Consider the following 23,899-nt stretch of genomic DNA (forward strand, 5'->3'; position numbering starts at 1 on the left):
GCCTGCCACTCACGAATTGACGTCGCCAGCTTAGTTACTCAATCAACGCAGACAAACCGTGAGCCAAAATAGAAATCGCAATAAAAGTGTAATAAAATCTCACTTGATGCTTTCGAGAGATCCAATTTTATGCATTTTCCCTGTTTCTACTTTTCGCATTTCATAACGAGTTAGATTTTCTGCTCACCATGAGTTATTTTTAATTTAAAATTTAAATTAAGTACCAGTCGGCAGACGTGCAATTATTGCAAAATACACACATAAGGAGAGCAAAAATCGCCACTTGGCGTGTAAAACAATCTGCACACAAAGTCGGCGAGCGTTCAAGCGCACACTTGACGATTTGACTTACTAAACTAAATACACAGCTTAGGTTAGCCACTAGGTACGCGGGCACTTGAGAGCATTGCTAGACATACTAAACACACACAGAAACATATATTATATATATATATATATATATAATATGTATATATATATGCTTACAAAAAACGGTATATACGAATATCACAGTCACTAACTGTGGCATTTGGGCGAATTTGTACGCCAGTCGGTCATTGTCGGTATTTGCTACGTGCAACAACAATGTATGTGCAACGTTTTAAATGTAACTCTTACTCTACCGTTGCATACACTCAGGCGCGCAAACCAATTTCGCGCAGAATTTCAAATTTTCCCTTTGCAAATGCGTAGTAAAGTAAGAAAATAACATGGTTATAAAATATTTTACTATAGCAGCCGTCTTATAACAAACAAAGTCTGCGGAATTGTAGCAGCAACGAGAATTTAATAAGCCCAGATATATGCAGAGAGTAAACACAAAGTAGCTGTGGAGGAAGAAAGTTGAAAGCGCAAATACTTTAAATTAGATTATGGAGGAGATACGTTGCGAGGAAGTAAAAATATGAATTTTTGTTTTGGTTTAGAAAAGTTCGCTTCTTTTTATTTATGAACTATATAATGACCTCGGCTTTGCTTACGCTGAATTAAAAGAAAAATCGCTAACAATATTTGTTTGAAAATCATTTACACTTGGTTGCAATAATTTTTAAATAAATATTAATTTTTTTATATCGCAACTTTTTTCGAAAAAATAAAATCAATAATTCAATTAATCTAATAAATATAGTTGAATGCTTCCTTTTCCTCAAGATAATGGATATACTTGAAGTTAATTTTTTTTAATACATTTTTGAAAATACAAATTCGCAATCGCTACAAATTGCGAGAGTATGTGATGCTCAGTTTCTGCCGAATTCAATTTTTCCTCTTTTTCCTACTTATTGTTACTGACATATGTATATCCGCTAAACTTATCGACAATTATAAATTCGGAAATTTGAAAATTTGTCTCTTAGGTATATGGGGACTAAGGAAATTCTTGATTTGATTCAATTCATTTTCGACATTCAGACAAACTATTATCAGGAAAAGATTATCTCCGAATTTACATATTTCACACATTGACCGAAATTTATAACAGAGTATACAAATAAATCTTACCGCCTAGATGCTGAATATTAGATTTGTTTTAATCTCCTCAAAAACTATTTAGTAATTTCGCTGATTTTTTAATATGAGTAACATTGACTATAGGCACTATCAAAGAATGTTTAGCTTCTAACCTTATAACGAGTTCCCCTTACATTTTACTACTTAAAAAGAGTCTTTTGGCATTCAATACAAAAACAAAATTCATATCAAAACAATGCCTACCTTTCGGCTCAAAAATAAAAAAAATCGAAGTCGAAAAAGACATGTAAAATATCCTTTAAAAACATATACTTAAACAATATGAATGAGTAACAATCTAGGTGCTTTTTATTTTCTATAAAGTAAAGGTATGAATTTGTAAGATCCTTTATATGTATGTTCACTTACTTATAGAAATCACTTAAAACTTAAACGGAGCTATTATACCAATACAAGTAAAGAAACAAATTTAGATAGAGATGCCTGACTGAATATCTTGAAAATTGTCGATACATGATACATCTAATATAATGATAAAGATTGATCAACCTCTTAATAATGTTTTCTAATTATAAATTGAACATCGGACCTATATTAATTTTGGCACGAAGTTTGTTACAACCATAGGGAAACGTCGGAGACTCTATAAAGTCAAATGGTCAGCGCAACGAGCAGTCTGTTTGTCTTAATGCACTAGTCCCTCATTTTGTACAATATCACTCTGAAATTTTGCACACGTTTCTTTCTCCCAAAGGATCTGAATATAAATGAAATTGGTCTGAGTCTGAACCTCATATCCTTAATACAATTTTGTATTGTTCGTATAAAGAAACAGCAAATACATTGTTAAAGAGATGTCCAACGTTGTTCAGTGTAAGCGCTCTTTAGTATGCCCACTCTTTTCAAAATGTCGAAAACCACATAAGCAAAGAGAGTTATTCCTTATTTATTATTATTTTGTTGTACGATAGCTTCACAAATCTCTAGAAATAGGTAATATGAAAACCATGTTCACATTATGAGCCATTTTAAGCAATTTAGCTAAATACAATTCTAAAATTGACAAGCAAAAGATGTGTTTGGGACTCATTTCAATTCCTCTTCTCCCAATGACTTTTTTTCGCTCTCACAGGAGACACACAGTAACACATAGGCGTACACGTATGCATACTTATCCCATCAGCAACATCTTAAATTCTTGCTTTGCCAAATTGTCAAGCAACCAATTTTCTGCGCCAGAGGTCAAATGAGTCCCATAACTTTCTACTGCCTAGTAGATTTCACTCAACACTCAGCATACCAATATTTCCCTCACAACATGCGCTTAGTTTGCTTTTTAGCAAATCCGACAATTCCCTTCGAGACAAATGTTTATATGCACACAACTTTTTTTTTATACACATACATATAAAAAGTATAATACACATATTTGAACGCATTCATATAATATATACTAATATATGTAAATGAATATATTTATGTGCATATGTGTTTGTCTTGCTTGTGTTTTGAGGTAAATTTCATTTACATACATAAGTGCCTCTAATATGTTGGCATATTTCACTTAACTTAACAAATATGCATATAGTCACATCAAAGCATATTTGCAGAATCGCTTGTTTACACACACATACATACAAAAGTCTCATTTTGTATACACATACATACAGACATATCTGCATTTGTGAACACCATATGTGGCAGTTAAATCAACCCATTATTGGATCTTTCGCATCGACACCAGCGCAATGATTGGGAATTTGCGTCTCTTTTGTATCCACCTCTTAATGTATGTTTGTATACAAATGTATATTGTTAATATCTGTTGCAGTTGCGGTAATTATTCAAACTGGTAAATGTGTATGTGTTAGAAAAATGACTTTATTCATTCATAAAATTCAATTAATCAGTCTTTGTTATAGTTTCTATAGCAAATTGTTCAAGATTTTCGGATTGAATTAAGTGAAGTAGTCGGCACTAATGAGTTTAAAATATATGTATACATTTTTAAAGGATCAAAGAACTCATGAGGCTCCACAACTACTTATGTTATATTTATATAGTGATTCCCCAATAATTTATGCAATGTCTCTTTTCTAGTAAAGTTTAGAAATCCGCGATCAAAGACCGCCCGTCATAAAAATTTTTTTTTGCTGATTAGATTATCGCGATCAGTCAAATTTTGTTGCGGATTTCGTTACTTTAATGTTTATTGCAAAATACTAAAAAAAATTGTTTTAATATTTTGAGGGAGAAGTCATTAAAATTTTCATTTCTTAACTTAAAAGTTAATTAACAATTTGAAAAAAAAAATTTTTTAATTCATACATATTTTCTCAAAGTACAAGTTTTGAGCTATAACTCCTGAAAATTTCATTAAAAAATCACCATTAGTTTTCTAATTATTAATTTTTTAACTAAAAGTAGTAAAAATTTTCAATTAAAAAAAAATTGTTGTTAAAATTTAATTTAAAAAAAAACTGAGCATCATGATTACTTGCTCATGATGACTACTTTATGAAAAAATACCCACATTCAAATTCGGTGATCAAGTGGAAAATTAGGGGTCCGCTTGACGTGTTTGTACTCAATACCATAGATCTCAAAAAACTTTCGAAATAGAGAAAGAATATTCTTTTCAAAGAAGTCCTGAAAAATGATCTTGGCATTTTTAACAATGATTTTTTGTAAAAGCAACTAGAAAAATAAAACTAACTTTTGCTGGACCGAAACTATAACACCCTTTAAAGGTGTATTTCTAATAACATAAAAAGATGTAAGTAGATCTTTATCTTGATTTTGATCGATCAGTTTGTATTGCAGCTATATGCAATAGTGGTTATATTTAAAAAAAAAGGTTTTAGCTTTGTCGTGGGCAATAATCGATGCCGAATTTTGTGAGAATATTTTGTCAAATAAAAAAGCCTTCCATACAAGAACTTGACTTTGGTCGGTCAGTTTGTATGGCAGCTACTATATATGCTTGTGTTTCGATATCGATGATTTCAACAAATAAGTAACTCCTTGTGGAGAAGAAGAACATGTGCAAACTTTCAGACCGATATCTAAAAAACTGAGAGACAAGTTCGTGTGTATACAGGCGAACAAACAGATGGGCAAGTCTAAGTCGACTCAGCTCGACGAATCTCCGATGTTTCATTTTGGGTGTTACAGACCTAATATATCCTGGTCAGGATATAAAAAAGAGAATTTTTTCTAGGGGGCTGGTACAGATCTATAATTGGCTTAATTAAGGAAATTTTCTTATTCCAAAACATATTGCTCATTTTAACTGTGTGTCTTCTGTAATTTAAGCCATGGTTTTTCTTATGAATTCCGAAGAAATGACAAATTCAAATCAAGATACCAGCTCTTCCTCTTCTTTTTTTTGCCTTTGCAATTTGGAAAACAATTCAGAATTTATTTTTTGTGTTGTTACAACAACAACGGTAACATCTCTTGCCGACAGAAGATGGAAGTATACTATGAAAAATCTAAAGGTATTGACAGTGAATTAAAAATAACAAGAAGACCATAATATATTTCTGGGATTTTTAAGCGTGACTACTGCATCATTTTACTGAACTATGATATAGAACCATCCCAATCAGTAGTTTTTAACGGGCTAAAGAATTTCAAAGAATTTTCCAAAAGCGTATAGAAATACTGATGCCTGGAATCGAAGAATAGCTGGGTTAAGATAAAGAAATAAAAAATAAACTATTTTTCATTGCAATGAAATGGCAGTAGTGAATACACTATCAAAGATATCAGAGAGTAGAAAATCTAAGGTGGGACTTCGTAACATTGAGTACAGGAAAGTACCAAAAATTTACTAGATAATTTTACCGGAGCAATCATATCATGGGGACTTATTATGTTGCTGTGTTAAACTCGACTTTAAATTTTCCATTTACTACCCAAAGAAATAAGAAAAACAATTACGAATTATAACGGGAGCCAGTATTGATTTCTCTTATGAAAACCGCCGTTGGTGAAAAGCGAAATTCATATTACATCCTCTGCTTTATTGCTTATCAACATCCCCGCTAAGCATTCCACTTACTTACATTACCTTACATACATACCATATATATATGTATACGTAAGTGGCTAAAGCCTTGAGGAAATATTATTTGCATTTTAAAATATGTTAAATAATCTCAAGCATTTTTACCCAAATTCAAACATCAATAAATAATCTTTCAACCGTCAAAACTAAGTATTCCAAAGAAAATATATATTGTAAAAATGTTTACTGTGAATATCTGTGTAACGAGAAAAAAAATCCCAACCAATACAAAACACACACATACACAACTAAAAATTTACAAATGGGTATGGATTTACATAACAATGAAGATATGTACATTTTTTATGAAGTGAAATTTTCCGAGAATTGAAAGAATTATGCGCAGAGAAAGCGAAATGTACGAAAAGCATAGATTTATAAATGAAAATATGTATATTTATACTTACGTAAGTATATCGAAGCAGAAAATGAATAAATCGGTTCGACATAACCGAAACGAACCCGGTTTTTATATATAGATTGTTAACTTGATAGCGTTTTAAAATGTTTTTACACAATGTTTTATGTAGCTAAAATTTAAATAATTTTAATGTAACCGAAAAAAAAATTAATTTTGCTTCTTTATAACTATTTAACAGAAAATATAATAAAAACTTATTTAAACACTCGACTCTATAAAATTTTCATAAATTTTTTCCTTACAGACAAGCAACAAGAATTGGACCTGCCATCAATGCGCGGCGAAGATAACCCCGACCAACACAATATGCTTACCCAGCATCAGCGTTGCCGTTCGCCACGTGGTCCGCCCATGTCACAGATATCGGGCGTGAAACGACCACTCTCCCATACGAACTCTTTCACCGGCGAACGTCTGCCCACATTCGGTGTGGAAACGGTGCACGAGAATGCGCTCGGCACACTGCTCGGCGACGTCGATATGTGGGGCATTGACATATTCAAGATTGGCGATTTGAGCGCCAATCGTCCGCTCACCTGTGTGGCATATACCATATTTCAGGTAATACTCGCTTTTTATTAAACAAAAAAATTAAGAATTAATATTTATATTGTTTGTTTTCCTATGCCCCCTGCAGAGTAGAGAACTATTGACCAGTCTTATGATACCACCGAAAACTTTTATTAATTTTATGACTACTCTGGAGGATCATTATGTTAAAGACAATCCGTTTCACAATTCACTACATGCGGCCGATGTGACACAAAGTACAAATGTACTGCTCAATACACCAGCGCTGGAGGGTGTATTCACATCGTTGGAAGTGGGCGGAGCATTGTTTGCTGCTTGTATACACGATGTTGATCATCCTGGTTTAACGAATCAATTTTTAGTTAATTCAAGTAAGTTTAGCCCAGTAGAAGTATTATCAAATATTACATAAGATTGAATATGAGATGTATGAGGGGAATAACCAAGACCACGGTTATGACAGTCAGTGACCGGGCTATGGTGCCCTGGAATAAGTTGAAGTATGGGAGGGTAATATTATTTTGGGATGCCATATAGTTCTTACACTGGATGTCAACTTTTACCCTAGTTTTCCAAAGCCGTAGCGACTTTTTTGGTTCCAAATTGCAAATTACTTCTTCGGCACTCCCTTTAAGGTCTGAATCATTTATGCTTTATTCATCTAACATGGTTTATTCAGTCTAAAATCGGCACATTAACGTGCAACCACAAGATAGTCAACTGCGATTACCTAGATCGGCAGCGTGAACACGATTGTTACTTGAGCTGTTATACTGCTGAAGCCGAAGGTCGTATTAAATTTTTGGCAATTAATTTGTCTTATTCATTTATATCGATTTCAATATCTAGTAAAGGATTTGCTAAATGGTGTATAAATATAAAAATTTTTTAGCACAATCTTTGTTCACTACGAACCACTCCAAGAGCCAAACCAAGAAACGTTAACGTAACAGAGAACATCATTATTCAATTATCTCGTTATTTGGACCTTATAGACTACACCATTTTTGAGTCTCAAACACAGTTAACAATAAAACGAATGATAGATAATATTCTATGAACTGCCCTTTTTGAAAATACACTCAATTTTATTTTATTGATATTCGTATATTATTTTTATTCTTCTAGGTTCCGAATTAGCCTTAATGTATAATGACGAATCTGTTTTGGAAAATCATCATTTAGCAGTTGCCTTTAAATTATTACAAAATCAAGGATGTGATATATTCTGTAATATGCAAAAGTAAGTATAATTTAATATATACAAAAACGATATTATACCTAATTAATTATCAATTGAACCGTTAGGTCTACCATATAAGTTATGCCCTCATAGTATAATTATACTCGATGCAGATCTTCATGCTCCAGTTTCATACTATTTTTACAGTACGACAGAGTTTTCTTAAACAAAATTGTAAATGTTAGAGTTGCCATCTACATACTTGTTTTTTAGGCTTTAGTATTGTTGATATTTGCGAAACAAACAGTTATTAAAAATTATTTTAAAGAAATTCATTGCGTAGGCTTGCCGTTGAGTTATTTTATTTATTTTTTACTGCCTTTATCTCAGTATTCTTCCTTGCTGAATGTTATAAAATACATACTACATATGAAACTAATATTTCGGTTGATTTATTCTAGGAAACAACGCCAAACATTAAGGAAGATGGTTATCGATATTGTGCTCTCAACGGACATGTCAAAACACATGAGCTTGCTGGCCGATTTAAAGACTATGGTCGAGACGAAAAAGGTCGCCGGCTCCGGTGTGCTATTGCTGGACAACTACACCGATCGCATACAGGTAAGACAAGTATTATGATATAAATAAAATGAGTAATTAAATATGATAGCTTAACTATTTTAACTTTGCATATTTATTTGCTAAAATAACTTATTTATAGTAAAGTGATGACCCTAAAAGGTTCTAATGTTATTAATTTCATATTTTTTCTTCATTAATATACACAAAAAGTTGTCCTATGACCTCTTAAAGGAGAAAGCAGTGGTTTAATTTGAATATATAAGAAATATGACTGATTTAACAAATACCAATTAAATTTGCTTCGTGATGCACTCATTTCGCCCCTTTTCACTGGACATATCCGATTAAAATCAAGCCGCTTTCCTTGTAAAACCATCTGATGCTATCAGATTTTACTATAGATGACTCTATCATTAAGTGGCGGTACATATTTTTTTAACTCCAATATACCGACCTTTTAATTACTTTCTTGGATTATCTTTGTCTTATAGTCCTACACATCTAAGCTATCTAAAACCTTAAGTCTTATGTATTCAACCTACAAGTATTTATAACGCACGCTTCCTGTGTCTCATGTTCGATCAGTCAATAAATAGTTGAGCTGTTATAATAACAGAATGATAAATGTATATTACTTAATGTGTATTTTCCTTCAACCATGAGAGCATTTAATATTCTGATACACTCATAGCTCTTACTTACCACTCTTAGACTCACTTTTTATTTAAAAAATAATACACGATTTTTAACACGGTAATATTTTTCAACTATAATACTTAACATTATGTTATATTTCCCATTTTATTTTTACAATCGGTCATTTATAATAATGAAATTGATATAAATTTTAAAAATTTAATCGATATAAAAAATTAAAAAAAATTATGAAGAATAGATATATGTATGTATACTTTTGCTAGTATATAAGATATATTTAGACATACATTTACTAATGTCCCTTTCTCGTCGCTCCCCTTTGCAGGTGCTCGAAAATCTGGTACATTGTGCCGATTTAAGTAATCCAACTAAACCGTTGCAATTGTACAAACGCTGGGTCAGCTTACTTATGGAGGAGTTCTTTTTGCAGGGCGATAAAGAACGTGAATCGGGCATGGACATTAGTCCCATGTGTGATCGTCATAATGCCACAATCGAAAAATCGCAGGTCGGATTTATCGATTATATTGTGCATCCATTGTGGGAGACATGGGCCGATCTGGTGCATCCCGATGCACAGGATATACTTGATACGCTTGAAGAGAATAGAGACTATTATCAGAGCATGATACCACCATCACCACCACCATCGGCGGCCGACGATCAACCCTCCGACGATAAGATACGATTTCAAGTGAGTTGCTGAGAAAATAACTAGAAAAATAGTAGAAAAATAACATACAAGTAGTCACACTAACACCAATGGCCGCAGATAGAACAGTAGTGCGTTACTCATCAAACAAAATGCGATTGGCAGCTGGGGAGAGGTGTAGCATTTTATATGCAAACATTTCAATGAACATTTAACCAAAATATTAAAAAATATGAAAATATTGCAAATTTTCTCATTACTTCATGCAAAGTGCATATAAAATCGCTACGCCTCTTCGTGGCTGCAAATCGACTCCAAAACTTTAAACCTGTATTAACTTACGCAACTCTCTGCTGCAGGTAACACTTGAAGAGTCCGATCAAGAAAATCTAGCCGAACTGGAAGAGTGTGATGAGAGTGAACATAACAAGCCGGAAGCAGCAACTGTGACGACGGCAGCGGCTGAGCATAAACCGTCGGGGAGTGAGAATCAAAGCCATCACGGTGGAATGTGACGGAGAGTAGCGGGGTTATGTAAGAAAATCACCGAAAAGGCGCAAAATTTTTTGCTAATACGTTAGTAACAAACCAACTACAAGCAGCTAGTGAAATAAATAACTAAAATAAAAATGCCAAAAAATACAAAAAAAAAATTAAATAAAGTTTAAAATTTACAAAAAAATGCAATTTTTTGCTAACAAAAAAAGAACATAAAAAACACTGAAGCAAAAACAAAACAAACGAGCTGAGATGAAGGACAAAATGTTAAAAAAGGAAGACACAAAGGAGGAAGCAAATGAAAGCATACATACATACAATATAAATTTAGAAATTTCATAGTAGCATAGCCAAGACAAAAGAGAAGAAAATAAATACAAAAATATAAAAAGCAACATATATGTACATGCATATAGCGGTAAATATTATATGTACATGAAGCAAATGGATAATTTTACTTTAAAACTACAAAAAAATTGCCAAAAAGCAATAAGAAACAATGAAACACGGAGTGTAAAGCATGCAAAAACACTCAAACACACACACATACACAACACACTCAGCACAAATGTATGACAACAAAATGAAACTACTACAGACTTTCAAATCCGCTGCAGCAAATAAATTTCATTCATTTGCAATTAGAACAATTTTGAAAAACTACAGTTAAGACAAAATGGTAGCTACTTTTACAACACAAAAAGCTCATTCTTGCCATTCAAACATAATTTAACAAAAGCATTGCTGGACACATATGCAAATATTACATAACTAGTAAAGCATAAAAATAAACACAAGACGAAACGCAAGGTTGTAATTTAAAGCAAAAATAAAACGTTTTTAAAAGTTTTTCAAGCTGAAAATGGAAAATGTTAACTTAATAGCGGCTGAACACACCTATAGCGTTATAACTGACCCCGCATACCTTTAGCGATTTTAATTTCGAACTCATAACATACACGCACACAGACGTATTAACGTTTATAATATTTCAAAAATTCAAATTTACACACAAAATGGCTGAAGTTTCGATAAACCACTTGACTACGAAGCCTACTGACTATTTTAAAAGCACTTGACGCAAGCCTATATAATATTACATACTTATCGGTAAATGCAAAAATTGAAAAAAAGCTAAAATGAAGCAAAAAATATGTGTCGTAAGAAAATTGTTCGAAAAATTTCAAAATTTTACTTGAGCGTTGAGTTATTAAAGAAGTATGTTATGCACAGGATTGCAACGAGAGCTGGAATTAAAAAAATATATATATATAATGCATTTTATACACAATATGTGGCTTGAAATGTGCATTATTATATATTTTTTAATCTGTTGTTCATTTAATTTATGAACTCTCTAAATTTTACAATAATGTTATTTTTAATTTTAATTGATTTTTATTTATTTTTGTATAACTATTTGTTATTTATAAAGTTGAAATGCAAAATGTATATTAAAAGTTGAAAATTATACCGAATTGAATTTGAAGAATTACAGAAAAACAAAATACTAAAACGTTACTAAAGAAAAAATAATAAGTTCATTGCTTTTCGCGTGCAAACAATTGGCGTAATAAAAAAGATATTATTATTTAATTTACCTTATAGTTTTAATTCAAATATTTTCTTTATTTTTTGTTATTCCTTATGTTTTTTTTTATATTTGAAAATTTTTAGCTGCATTTTTTGAAATATTATTGAATTCTTGACTTAAGAAAGACTCAACTCACTTTCTTAATATTTAAATAAATTTTGTTTCGATTTTTTTAATTTTATAAAATTCTAATCTTTAAATTATTAAATACATATAATATATTTCAATAAATATTTTTTTTTAATTTTACAATTTTAAAAAACTTTTATTTTGCGTAAAACTAAAATATTTATTAAAATCATTTTTTTCTTTCAAAAATTTTTATGTTTTTATAATGAGCTTTCTATTTTAATTTACAAAGTACTAAACAATTATGTGAGTAACGAAAAATTTTAAACACTAGAATATGGTATTTAATCTTTTTCAAACTTTTTTAAATATTTCTAAAGTAATGACTTTTAAGCATCGCTATTTTTAAATAATGCTGTTATTACTAGCTTAGAGCTTCCGAAATATGTAATATAAAAACCGTAATTAATTTATTTTTCTAATTTGCGTCTAAAATCAATTCATTGTTTATTTAAAAAGCTGTATTGAGTATTATGTGCGACATTTTTATAAACTGCAGAAGGTTTTTTTTTTTAATTTTTAACAAAAGTTAGTATTTTTTTAAAGTTTTAAAGCATTTTTAAATCATACATTTAGCCATATATCGCAATTATTGGTGTTTTTAACAACTATTTATTCAATTTTTTTTTTCTATAAATCAGCTGAACTAAATTTTGTAAATCATTTTTTTTAGTAAAGAATTTTTTTTCATGTTATACCAACTTAAAAATATATAAACGACAAGAAAATATTAGAACTCTGTAGCTTAAAAAAAAGTAATGATTATCATGCAGCCGATTTATGTTATATACAATATAATTTTTTCTATAATAGTGCAAATTTTAATTCAAATCAAAACTTAAGATATATGAAAATAAGTGCTACAATGTGTCATACATTGAGCCGGGGTTCGCAAATAATTGCATTACAGTCATTCTGAACAACACACATACACACGCAGATACAAACACTGAAACACTCTAGCTGTAAAGTAATTAGAAGTCACATGTGTATGTGACAGCAAAAGGTAATTTATGTATAAAATAATATTTAAAAAAATATGAAATTTTCCCTCTAAAAGGAAAAGCAAGACTAAAAGCTAAAGTGTTGAACTCGAATTTACTAGGGAATGGCAGAGAAATAAATTTTTTTTTTAGAAAATAAAAACTTAAAAATACTAGTAAACTGTGCAAAATATAATAAAATGGAAGCTATGCAAAAGCAAGTGTGGCTTATGTGTAACTTTCTAGCTAAATGAAAACTGAAAAGTAATAATTCAACATTTTTTAATTATTTAAACATAAGAAGCAAAAAATATATATAAATTAGAAACAACTTAAGCAAGGCTAATGTAAAAGTGAAAATACTGTAATATAAAATATTCGAACCGAAACAAAATGTGAATAGATTAATATACTGTTTATGAGACAAAAGTAAAATAATAAGAATAATAATTAAATTAAATATTGTATTGAAATTGAAAATGAAAATGAGAAACCACCCACCTGCTGGGCGGTGTGTTGAATTTGTAGCTTCCACACTTCCTTTCCACCACAAATAAGTCTTCGCATACTTTTAAGTTGAATGACGTTTTAAGAATAATTACATATGTATGTGTAGAAGTTAAAAAGAAAGAAAACAAACAAATTCAAAGAAAAAACACTAAAAACTAAAACAAAGTAATTTATGTGTATAAAAATAATAATTTTATTATATGAAAAATTTAAATACAGAACTGCATGTACGTTTGAGACGAACAGCTGTCAGTTTAGCCACTTTTACAACAACAAAGCTGTATGCTTACTTATTTGCTTTGAAGAAAAAACAGAATTTTTATATTTCTTTAAATTTTTGTTTAACATTTTTATACTGTTTTAATGAATGACAATAGTAAATGCACAAAATGCGCCAAAGCATATGTTTTTAACAGCAAAAAAATGCATAATATAAATATATCAGACGTTATACACACACATATAACTAAATAACTATGTAAGATGGTGCAAATATGGTAAACGCGTGCAAAAAAAGAGTTGACCGAAAAATGGTTACAACACAAAATAAAGCAGTCAAAGAGAGCACACACAGTTAGCACCAACTATTGTTAAAACAAACTATAATATTTTTATAATGCTTGCTAAGTGCAGGTCACTTTCGGCGTGTTAACACTGAAATACAACACTATGCCAACAGCCAAGCGCGCACTGTTGTATTTTGCCTGCTGATGTGCTGAGCAGCGCCACGCCGCAACTCGATTTTAGTTAAAAAACACTGTTTTTTGATTTATTTTTCCTTAAGTGTTTTATGCGTTGATTAGCATAAGTGAGAGCATACACATGCATACATACATATTTATTAAATACTATTATAATTGATTGTAATGTGGTTATTGTTATATTAACACGTAATTCTTAATTTTAATTTTCGTTGACAGGGCAGGATCCCGCTCTTTTACATACAAATATATGTGCATACATATTATATACGCTTAGAATAGAAATAAATTTGTTTGTTTTTGTATTGCCAAAAAGTTCATGGCATACAAAATTTATGTTATTCATATAAAATAATTATATTGTGTAATTGTATGCAATTAATAATAGCAACAACAAATCTAATGAAAGCAACAAACGCAAAGCAAACAAGCACCTTGATGGTCTAAAAATATCATTTAAATAATAAACAAATTTTCAATAATATTGTAAAAACATTTTTTTAAATTTTATTTCTAAAATTGTAATAAAATTAATTATGTGTACTACAAACACATGCTAAGTATGAAAACAAAAAACACAAACAGATTGAATTCTCTAGCAAATAAGACTAATTAAATTAAATTAATTTGAATTGAATAAACAAAATGTAATAAAAAGAATTGGATGATCATTTTTGATAATACAACAAATCGCACACCGAACTACATAAGCAGTTACTTTCCCATATTTTCATTATCTAAAGCCCGGACCAAATAATTTTTCGCAACATTTTTCTGGAAGCTCCTTATTATGCAATATTTCTGCATCATAAGTTTTCGTCTAGCGCTGTTTACCAACTCAGCAAAATTCAGTTTGTATGGCAAGTAGCAGCTCACATATCAGGCGCCCAGAATTTGCAGTAAGCAACAGCGGAAATAATTTTTCGCAACATTTTCCCGGAAGTCCCTAAAACTATGCAAAATTTCTTCATCACAAATGATTGCATCCGTCAGACCAGCAGAATTTAGTTTGCGTAACTAATACCGGCTCAACTGCTAGCGAAATTATGTATTTGCAATATATTTTGAGAGGCCAAAGTTAGGAAAAATTAAATATTAAGTAATTTTTCAATTCATTAAATTACAACACATTTTAGGAAATTGTTTTAAAGGTATTTTTATTTACTATGTTTTATGTTATTTTATATAGTTGAATAAAAATTAAATTATTTTGCATTTCTTTGTACTTGTGACATTTATTCCTATGAAGGTAGATTTCAAATTGCATGATATAATTTAAAATGCCGCTAAAGCCTAAAGCGACATTAGAGAAAACAGCGTTCCTTTATTTTCGGCGTAATTTGTTGTATTGTTAACTTCAAGGAAGAGTTTTTGATACAAGAATTGAGTATTTCTTATCACGAATAATAAATGATGTAAATTATGAGAGTGCCCAAAGGCTAGAAAATGTATTCACACTTCTATCTGCACAATCGTAAAAAATAGCTCACAAATATTTTATGGGGAAAAATTATTCATATTTATAACTGTTTGTCATAGCATCTTCTTAGCTTTCCTAAATTCACTGAAACAATAGAGTATGCCACCGGTGCTCTGAGAAGCCTGAGGATTCTGCTTTTTCATTGAGATTCTATACGTTATTGTGTTGTTGCTTTGACGATCTGTTCTACATAGATAGACTTTGACGGACGAACAGTGTTAGGGATACTATGAAATCAACTTTATAATTTTGATTAGATGTCACAAAGAGGTGTTTCACAAACTGTCAATTGCTTGACCATCACCTGATAGCACATGGTTTGGTAATATTTTATAAAAAGTACCGGAGAACCACAAACAGACCAAATCAAGCTTTGCAGTGCAGTATTGCTATTGCTGAGGGCTGACACAAGTAGTCCAATGATTTTAATTTAGAAAATCATAATTTTTACTTTCTGCAATCAGCATTTAGAAAATTACTGTTCTCATATCTGGAACTACCTATTACCCGAGTTCAAAAACCGAAATTTTTTTCAAGATACTATAGTTATTCCATGACAATATCTAGACATCCACGAAATTCAATCTGTATGTGAGTTAATTTTTGCATGTGAGCATTGTAAACTGCATCACGTGCGCACATAAAATGTACTACTTATGTAAATACACACAACATACATGCACGCATACAGTATATACATGTGTAGATAAAATAATATGCTTACATATGTACATAAATGCTTAAATATTCAACAATAACTAAATTTAGTTGAACTAAGGAATTCAAGAATTCTTACCAGTTAGTGAGTATAATGCATACAAAAAATAATGATAAACAAAGCAGTTAAGATCATGAAGTAAAAATAAATAATATGTACATATATTCATACATATAGCATGTAGCCATCAACTACATAAACATAAGTAAATATGTGCATGTTAGTTTGAAAAAATAAATTATGTTAAAATAGTACATACATCAATATACATATACACATACATACACAATAGGGTGTCCGTTATTTTCCAAGTTGCGTCTTTTTTTTTTTTTGCAAGCATCCATTGAAGTTTCAGTTTCTGCCCTAAAAAAGGATCCAACTTAAACAAGATTTTTATTTTTAATTAACGTTGTTTTACTTTTCCTATATATTTCATGAGATTTTGTAATCTTTTCCAATACAGTTTTCATCTCCAAAACACTTAGAACTACAACTTGGAAAAAGTGTTATTCTAATACAAAATCTTCCGCACTACAAAAAAGAACTTAATGTTAAGTTATACGCAGTTAAAGTTATGCATCAAATGTACTGCATTTATACAGCACACCATGTCGTATGAGCAACACAGAATGTCTCACTTGACTTAACTGCGTATAACTTCAATAGGCAATTTTTTATGCGAAATCCCTAAGATATTTTTGTAGAGTGAAACATTTTGCATTACAATTTCACTTCTTTTTAGATTTACTTGCTTATCCAAAAATCCCATGATATATTTATACGAGTACATACTTGTTAAGAATAAAAAATGTGTAATTAGACACTACTTAAATTGAAAATAAAGAGCTGGTTACGTTGATAACTTTTTTTTTTGGACAAAAACTGGAACTTCAGAGGGTTTTTGCAAAAAAACAATCAACTTGGGAAATAACGGACACTCTAACACAGATGCACACGCAGAAGTTGCGAGTGTATGTGTGTGAGAGTTAAATAAAAATTTGGCAGCATAAAATTTACCAGCTAGTGAGAGCGTGTGTAGGCTACATACTTGTAATACATAACTATGTATGTATTGTATAATGTCACTAAACATTTAAAAATATGAAAATAATAATTATAAAATAATTGAAAATTATTAAGAATTTGTAGCAGTAATAAAATAATGGTGTAATTGACATGAAATTAAATAATGAAAAAAGCCTGCGAAACAAGAAAAACAATTGGCGGATGAAAAAACCATACATTGATGAAAGAAAATAATTACAAGAAAAAACCAAAAAAATTTAGTCGTGAAAAATCGTGAAATGAGCAAAAATGAAAATAAAAAATTAAAATAAACAAATGACTGTGACGCTGGCGTTACTTATTGAAGAAATTTAGATCTTTTGTCAAACAAATTTTACATAAATATGTGTTGCTTAATTTACATACATACATAACAGCATAAATGAGGCATGTAAGCAAATTAAATACGATTAGATGTATTAATGAAACTATGAGACGCATTGCAAGTGAAGTTGAGTGCATGAAATAATGGCATACTATGCTATAGTCTAGTGAGAGAGCATTTTTTGAAGTCTTGAAAGTTATTTAATAAAGGAGAAACAATTATCAATGTGAGATTTGTTACAATTTCTGCACAAGCAAAACCAATCTTCACTTCAGTTGTAAGTTAATTCGTCAAAATACTTTTGTTTTGTAAGAAAAATTAAAATTACATGTATGCGCATATGTATATACTTACATACATATGTATAATATATATATGTATATATATATATATATATAAGTACTAATTCGAAATTTATTAAGTGTATACAAAAATAATAATTGTAAACGTACTAACTAGAAAAGTGAAAGAAAACAGATAAACGTAACAAAACCAAACCAAAGTGAAAATTTGGTATAGATCTTAATAAAAAGAGGAAATGATTAAAAAATATACAAACAAGTTGTGTTTTCATTTACGCAAATGGTTAGGAATATTTTGTGGCAGAAATAGTTAATAACGCATACAGTGTAAGCACTTATGGCACTTCATCTCGTGTTACAGCTCAATAGCGATTTTTGGAAATTTAGGAAAAAAACAACTGTTTCAATGGTTTTAAAATAACGCTAACAAATATTCTCCATTGTTGCAGTGCTCCCGGCCTGAAACCTGAAAAAATTCTCACTAGAAGATATTGTCCGTACAACGACGTAAGATCGAAAAAACAATAATAAAAAATGTAGTATATTTCGGCGCTAATAAAAAACTGAATTTTACCCAAAATTTGTATCGCTTTTGGCTTGTTTAAATTCGATTTGTGATCAGATCAAAGAATTGCTAGGTCATTGTATGGTGAACAGTGAGTGATCAGATCATTTGTCTAAGTAATCAAGATTTAAGCAAATTCAAAAAATTATGTTTCAAGAAAAACGTGTTTAAGGATAAATTAATTGAGATATCGATTTAAGATTTTAGTATATCATTTTGAAAGGAATAAACTATCGACATATGAAAAACATCGATTTTTTTTATTAAATTTCACACTTTCCCTTATATAATAATTACAAGGGACTAAATGTATTTATGACAAAATTAAGCATTAAATAACTACGCTTTTACAAGGAAAAATACGCAAAATTTAAAAATATAAAAGATAAATATATTTCGCCAAAAATTATTAGTATAATGTTATAAACTTTACTCGTACTAACCTGATACTAGTATTTTAGGCGACTACTGTATAGATCACGGTACACTAGCTATGATTACTATATCAATATTTTGTTATTCGATGACTACTAATTTAAAAAAAAAACTATTTAACAAATTTAACATTACATATAGTTCATAATTAAAAAAAAATACTGAATTTCTTTAAAGATAACTAACGTTTACATACTTCAAAACTCGTAAAATACTGTAAATATTATTATTGGGCAATTGTCTTAATTTGACAGTTTGGTATACTATAAGGTGATACAATTCTATTACTTGTATTAAAAGTAATATATATTTATATTATAATATTATAAATGCGATCTATTGTATATTCCAGTGCTGCCATTTAAAAATTATTAAATTATTACATATGTACTCGAATATTGTCCTCCAACGCTAAGGCTGCACGCAGTTTAAATTTATCGGAAAATAATTGTTGTTGTAGTGGCAGAAAATAATAATAAAATTAATCCAGAGTTTTTGGTAGTATATAAATCCAGGTTCCTTCGTCCTGATCTACTTCACTTCCCTCGAATTGATTGAAGTAGCAATGCTCTTTTAAGCACTTTTCCAACAGTGACCGAAAAGTCCTCTCATTTTGTTTCATTACGAAATTTCCAACGTCCGCAATTTCTCAATGGTTATATCCATTTGTAAATTTTCAAACATTGATTTTTTTTTTGGATACATATAGAATATATATATATTTGAAAATATTCTCTTCTATATAGTTTCTGAAATATGGGCGTACTTGTAAGAATTGGTTTATACGACCTTCTTAGACATATTTTCCGGGTAATGATAGAAGGACTACGATTTCTGATAATAATTTCGATCTTTTAAGCCTCTCTGAAATGTAAAGTTTTTCATAACTCTTTTCTTTGGGAAGCCGCCATTTTGGCAAAAATTCAAAATTTTAAGCACAAAAATCTTCCTCACCGGCAGACACCCTATTTCGGAGGTCGAAATTCAAATTTAAATATTTTAAATGTAAATTACTTTTATTTAATGATTAAATAAAATACCTCTTCAAAAAAAATCCACAAAAAAACGGCTTGTAAGCTGATATAACCCCTTAAATCGTCTGCTTGATAGTCAGTTAACCGAAACAGAAACTCGTTAAAACCACAGCAACGTTAATAACTGTGGAATTTTTTTTTTATTTTTGCTGCTTCAAAAACACCCAAAACCGCACATAAAGTCGAGAGAAAGTAATCTCACACAATTTTTTATGAAAATTTAGCAAAACTTATTTCTTAAAATTTTAAGTGTAATGATTATAATAGAAATCAAAAAGTGTACGCATAAAAACACCATATAATAGTTATTTTCACCTCAAGTTCTTTAATATTCCCTTCGTATTATTCCTTGGTTTATTTTCTGTCTTATCTTTTGACAAAATGTGTTAAATTGATAGAACTATTAGTTCGTCTTTAAAATTATGATTTAATGTTTCTTTTGTAAAATTAAATAATTTATTCGTATAAAAGATATTTATATATTTACTTAACTTAAATTTTAACCTATGCTCTAACAAATTTCAAACAGCATTACCTTGGCTCCAAATGATCACTCGAATGATACTCTCAAGAGCCAAGAATTATATTTTCCTTAACTAAGCAAATTTTTTTACTTATATTACAAATTACATACATAAGTAATTAGAGTAAGTGGAAAACAGTGATAGGGTTAGAAGTATTTACAGAAAATTTCATAGTTCAATTTAAATATTCTCTAATGCGATGCGTTTAGAAAATATTAAATATAAAAAAATTTATAAAGTTGGACGTATATGTATTGAAATTCTAAAACCAGGCGATTAGAGTCGACTCACAGGGTTGCACGTAAATGGCGATCACAATAATATTTATTTTTATTATCTATACAATTTATTTAATTATGTTCTTTTTGGTTCGACCGAGGGCTAATTGCATTTTCAGTAAAGCAACATAGCTTTATGACGAAGAGTTTGAGAAATTCGTATCTTCTATTTTTTTTTATTTTTGGTCAAAAGAAAGTTATAGTGCTGAGATGGGCGTCTACAGCATTTGACTTATCACGCGGTTTTGCACAATTCGAATAGTGTTTAACCCACACTGTTTCCGGTAACCAATACAGTTATGTAGTTTCAGAGCTTTCGTTCAACCAACTTTTGATTCGCAGCTGGTCTATAGGTGGGTAATTCTATGAATACTGGCTCATAACTGGGATCTTCCGGCCGTAATGCCCGCGATTCGGAGAGCATCATATTGGTGTAATAGCTAAGCGCACGCTTTTGACCCGAGCGTTCAACACTACTAGTAGCTTTCACCACGTTATCCGGTCTTAAAAGCTTGAAAATATTACGTTGCGTTCGCGACTCAGCCACGGTTAGATCTGTTGCCGGTTTGCGGACAGGGCGATTTTTCTCCACACGTTTCTCACGCAAAAAGGACGCCTCCTCAAAACGTGGTATGTAGCGTGGTTTACGGGGTTCATCCTTAGGGGTAGTTGGCTGTTCAGTACTGCTCGCTGGTGAGCCGCCTACATTGAAGCCAAAAAACTTCGGCGCTTGCACAGAGATCAACGGTAAGAGAGTCTCACGTGCGTAACGCTCGGCACGTTGTAGTAAATCGCCGAGACGGAAGGGCAGCAATTGCACAGTAATGACTTCCTCCTGTGAGTTCTGCTTCGGTAGCTCGGGTCCATTACGTATCGTAGTGATTGGTGTAATTTTAATAATTTCTGGTTTCTTTGTGTCCAGCGGCGAGTCTGTGAAGACAATCTCCTTTGCTTTCTTAACACGTGGTGTAGTCGCCTTTAAAACAGGCTCAACTATCTCTTCCGTGGTTACACCATATTCCTGCAGGTTACGTGCATTCGTAAGACCCAGGCGGCGGTCGTTTAAAACGGGTTCGAAAATTTCAGTTGGTTCGACGGATAAACTGCGACTTGATTCACCAACTTCTTTGTCCAGCGAATTAGTACCTTCGAATATGGGTTGCCAGGGCATATCGTTTTCAGGATATGTATTATTTTTGTCTAGTCGGAAACTAGTACCGAGATTGAAATAGTCCTTGCTTTGCTTGGCGGCATCTATACTATCGGTTTCCAAATTGTCTATGCTCTCTTGTCCATTAGAGTCCGGCACCGAAGTGGTCGGCACATTATAAGTACCATATTCTTCTTGGTTCTCCAATTCACAATTACCGGTGAGCAGCTTTAGACGCACAGGTGTACCCGATGAGAGTTTGGTCGATGGTTTGCAGAGGGAATGACTGCGACCAAAGCTGTCGGTTAAAACAACCTTATCGATATCCCAATGCGGTAGTCCCTTGGATAGCCAACCGCTATATGATTTATAATGTAAACTAAGTGTGGTAGGAAAGCCCAAGGCGGGATGTGGAACAATTATTTTTGAAACAATATCTCCAGCGAAGAATTCAGAGTCGTCTTTTCTGTAGGGGATAAGTTTTATTGTTATTACTACTATGTAGTACAGCAAAAGTTAAAAAAACCACTCACTCCGATATTTTGAAGGTTTCGTTCAGTCCACCCTCCCCTTCGAGTGTAGCCTCCAAGCGTCCGATAGTACGTAAAGGCAGATCATTAAAGGAATTGAATATTTCCAGCTTGAATTGATGAGCGCAAAATGGCTCCTCTTCTCTTGTTAGTAGATACAGTTGTCCACGGCCAGTGGATCTATCAGCATAATAGCCCATGTTGCCGCATCTTGGTACACCTTCAGCAACGTCATCGTCATTTTGAGCGCACGGGAAGCAATCGCCTTTAATAAAGTCGTCATAGCTATTACACGGATAAGCTGGAAACATACATCGCGGAGCGACTGAGTCAATGAAGAACTTGTAAGCTCGTCGATGATTGCAGAGTGAACGACCCTCCTCCTCATCGGCAGTTTGTGCAGCTATAAGTAGGGGGTAATAAATTTGATTATCCAAAATGGCTAAGCTAATAATATCAAGCTACTAACACCAAATGAAATCCGTTACGGCGCCCACAAACAAATTTGAGCAGCCAGTTTGCACACGTCCCCCATTTGGGTAGAAATCCACATGTCCCATGGGCTGCCACGAGCCCAGTCCACCAAGTATTAAGTTCTCACCATTCGAGTGTATAACGTCCACAAAGTCCGCATCCGAATTATCCAAACGCACTTTGGGATGTTGTGCCTCGAACAGTGGACCGGCTGGATCTAAACCCGTAATGCGAGCCAAACCCGGCAGTTCAGCGCCAGCGAAACCAGAAACATGTGCACCCAAACTGAAACCGATTATATGCGTGCGCGTTAAGTTGAGGCCTTTGTATTCTTTCAGATTCCGCAAAAGCATAGCCAGTTGTTTGCCCACCAATCGTGTATTGGCAGCAGCACGCACGTAATTCGGGAAAGTAGCGCCGCTCTCCCAGTCCACGCAAATAACAATGCAATCTTCCTACAATAATAAAGTATGTAATTTTAAATTTTTAATTCCATTTAAAGAACCTACCACCGCCATCAATGCCGTTTTCATTTCGTAGATCCACACATGCGGACAAGCCGAACCGAAACCATGTACGATCACACGAACCGACAGTTCATCGAAACCATGCAGTTCATCGAGGGTCAGTGGAGTGCTTTTGAAGACGCTACGCTGTGTCGTAGTGGTGGTTGTCGTCGTTGTTGTTGTGGTGGAGCTGTCTGCGTCTGTATCACTTACAGAACCGGCTCTGCGTCGTATAGAATGCGAAGATCGTGCGACTTTGGCAAAAGTATCAGTCATATTCAGAAACGGCAACTCCATGAGGGGACGTTCGGAACGATTTTTTGTAGAGTAAAAGTAGAATTTAGTGTTGATATCTGCAGGTGGCGATGGCAGCATTTCCAAATAAGCAAAGGGACCGGAGTCCTCAAAACAGCCGAGTTCGCCATAACAAACGCGTTTAATTGCTCGCTTCGATCTGATAGCAAGTTGAAGGATAGGCATAATGGTCAAATTATTTCTATTATATGAAAGAAGGTTAAAGGTAA

General features: G+C 31.9%; 2 protein-coding genes across 20 annotated transcripts in view; one reads left to right on the forward strand and one right to left on the reverse strand.

Moving 5' to 3' along the window:
• Positions 1-18,138, forward strand: part of dnc (phosphodiesterase dunce) — a 361,971-nt gene extending 343,833 nt beyond the window's left edge. For 14 of the 15 annotated variants that reach the window (XM_070109867.1, XM_070109868.1, XM_070109869.1 and 11 more), the window contains 6 exons: positions 6,211-6,527; positions 6,604-6,868; positions 7,626-7,740; positions 8,142-8,304; positions 9,248-9,616; positions 9,934-18,138. In XM_070109867.1, coding sequence (XP_069965968.1) covers positions 6,211-6,527; positions 6,604-6,868; positions 7,626-7,740; positions 8,142-8,304; positions 9,248-9,616; positions 9,934-10,089 — 1,385 coding nt within the window. In that variant the 3' untranslated portion in view covers positions 10,090-18,138. Of the gene's footprint in view, positions 1-6,210; positions 6,528-6,603; positions 6,869-7,625; positions 7,741-8,141; positions 8,305-9,247; positions 9,706-9,933 lie in introns of all 15 variants that reach the window. The other variant, XR_011396450.1, reaches the window with a different exon arrangement.
• Positions 18,139-20,218: 2,080 nt separating this feature from the next.
• The window catches only part of LOC106618712 (uncharacterized), a 49,747-nt gene continuing 46,066 nt past the window's right edge, over positions 20,219-23,899 (reverse strand). For all 5 annotated transcript variants that reach the window (XM_014236564.3, XM_070109633.1, XM_070109634.1 and 2 more), the window contains 4 exons: positions 23,379-23,829; positions 22,865-23,324; positions 22,399-22,798; positions 20,219-22,331 (listed from right to left, as the gene is read on the reverse strand). In XM_014236564.3, coding sequence (XP_014092039.1) covers positions 21,023-22,331; positions 22,399-22,798; positions 22,865-23,324; positions 23,379-23,829 — 2,620 coding nt within the window. In that variant the 3' untranslated portion in view covers positions 20,219-21,022. The remainder of the gene's footprint in view (positions 22,332-22,398; positions 22,799-22,864; positions 23,325-23,378; positions 23,830-23,899) is intronic.

Source organism: Bactrocera oleae, chromosome 5, assembly GCF_042242935.1.
Source record: "Bactrocera oleae isolate idBacOlea1 chromosome 5, idBacOlea1, whole genome shotgun sequence".
In the NCBI taxonomy this organism is placed as follows: domain Eukaryota; kingdom Metazoa; phylum Arthropoda; class Insecta; order Diptera; family Tephritidae; genus Bactrocera; species Bactrocera oleae.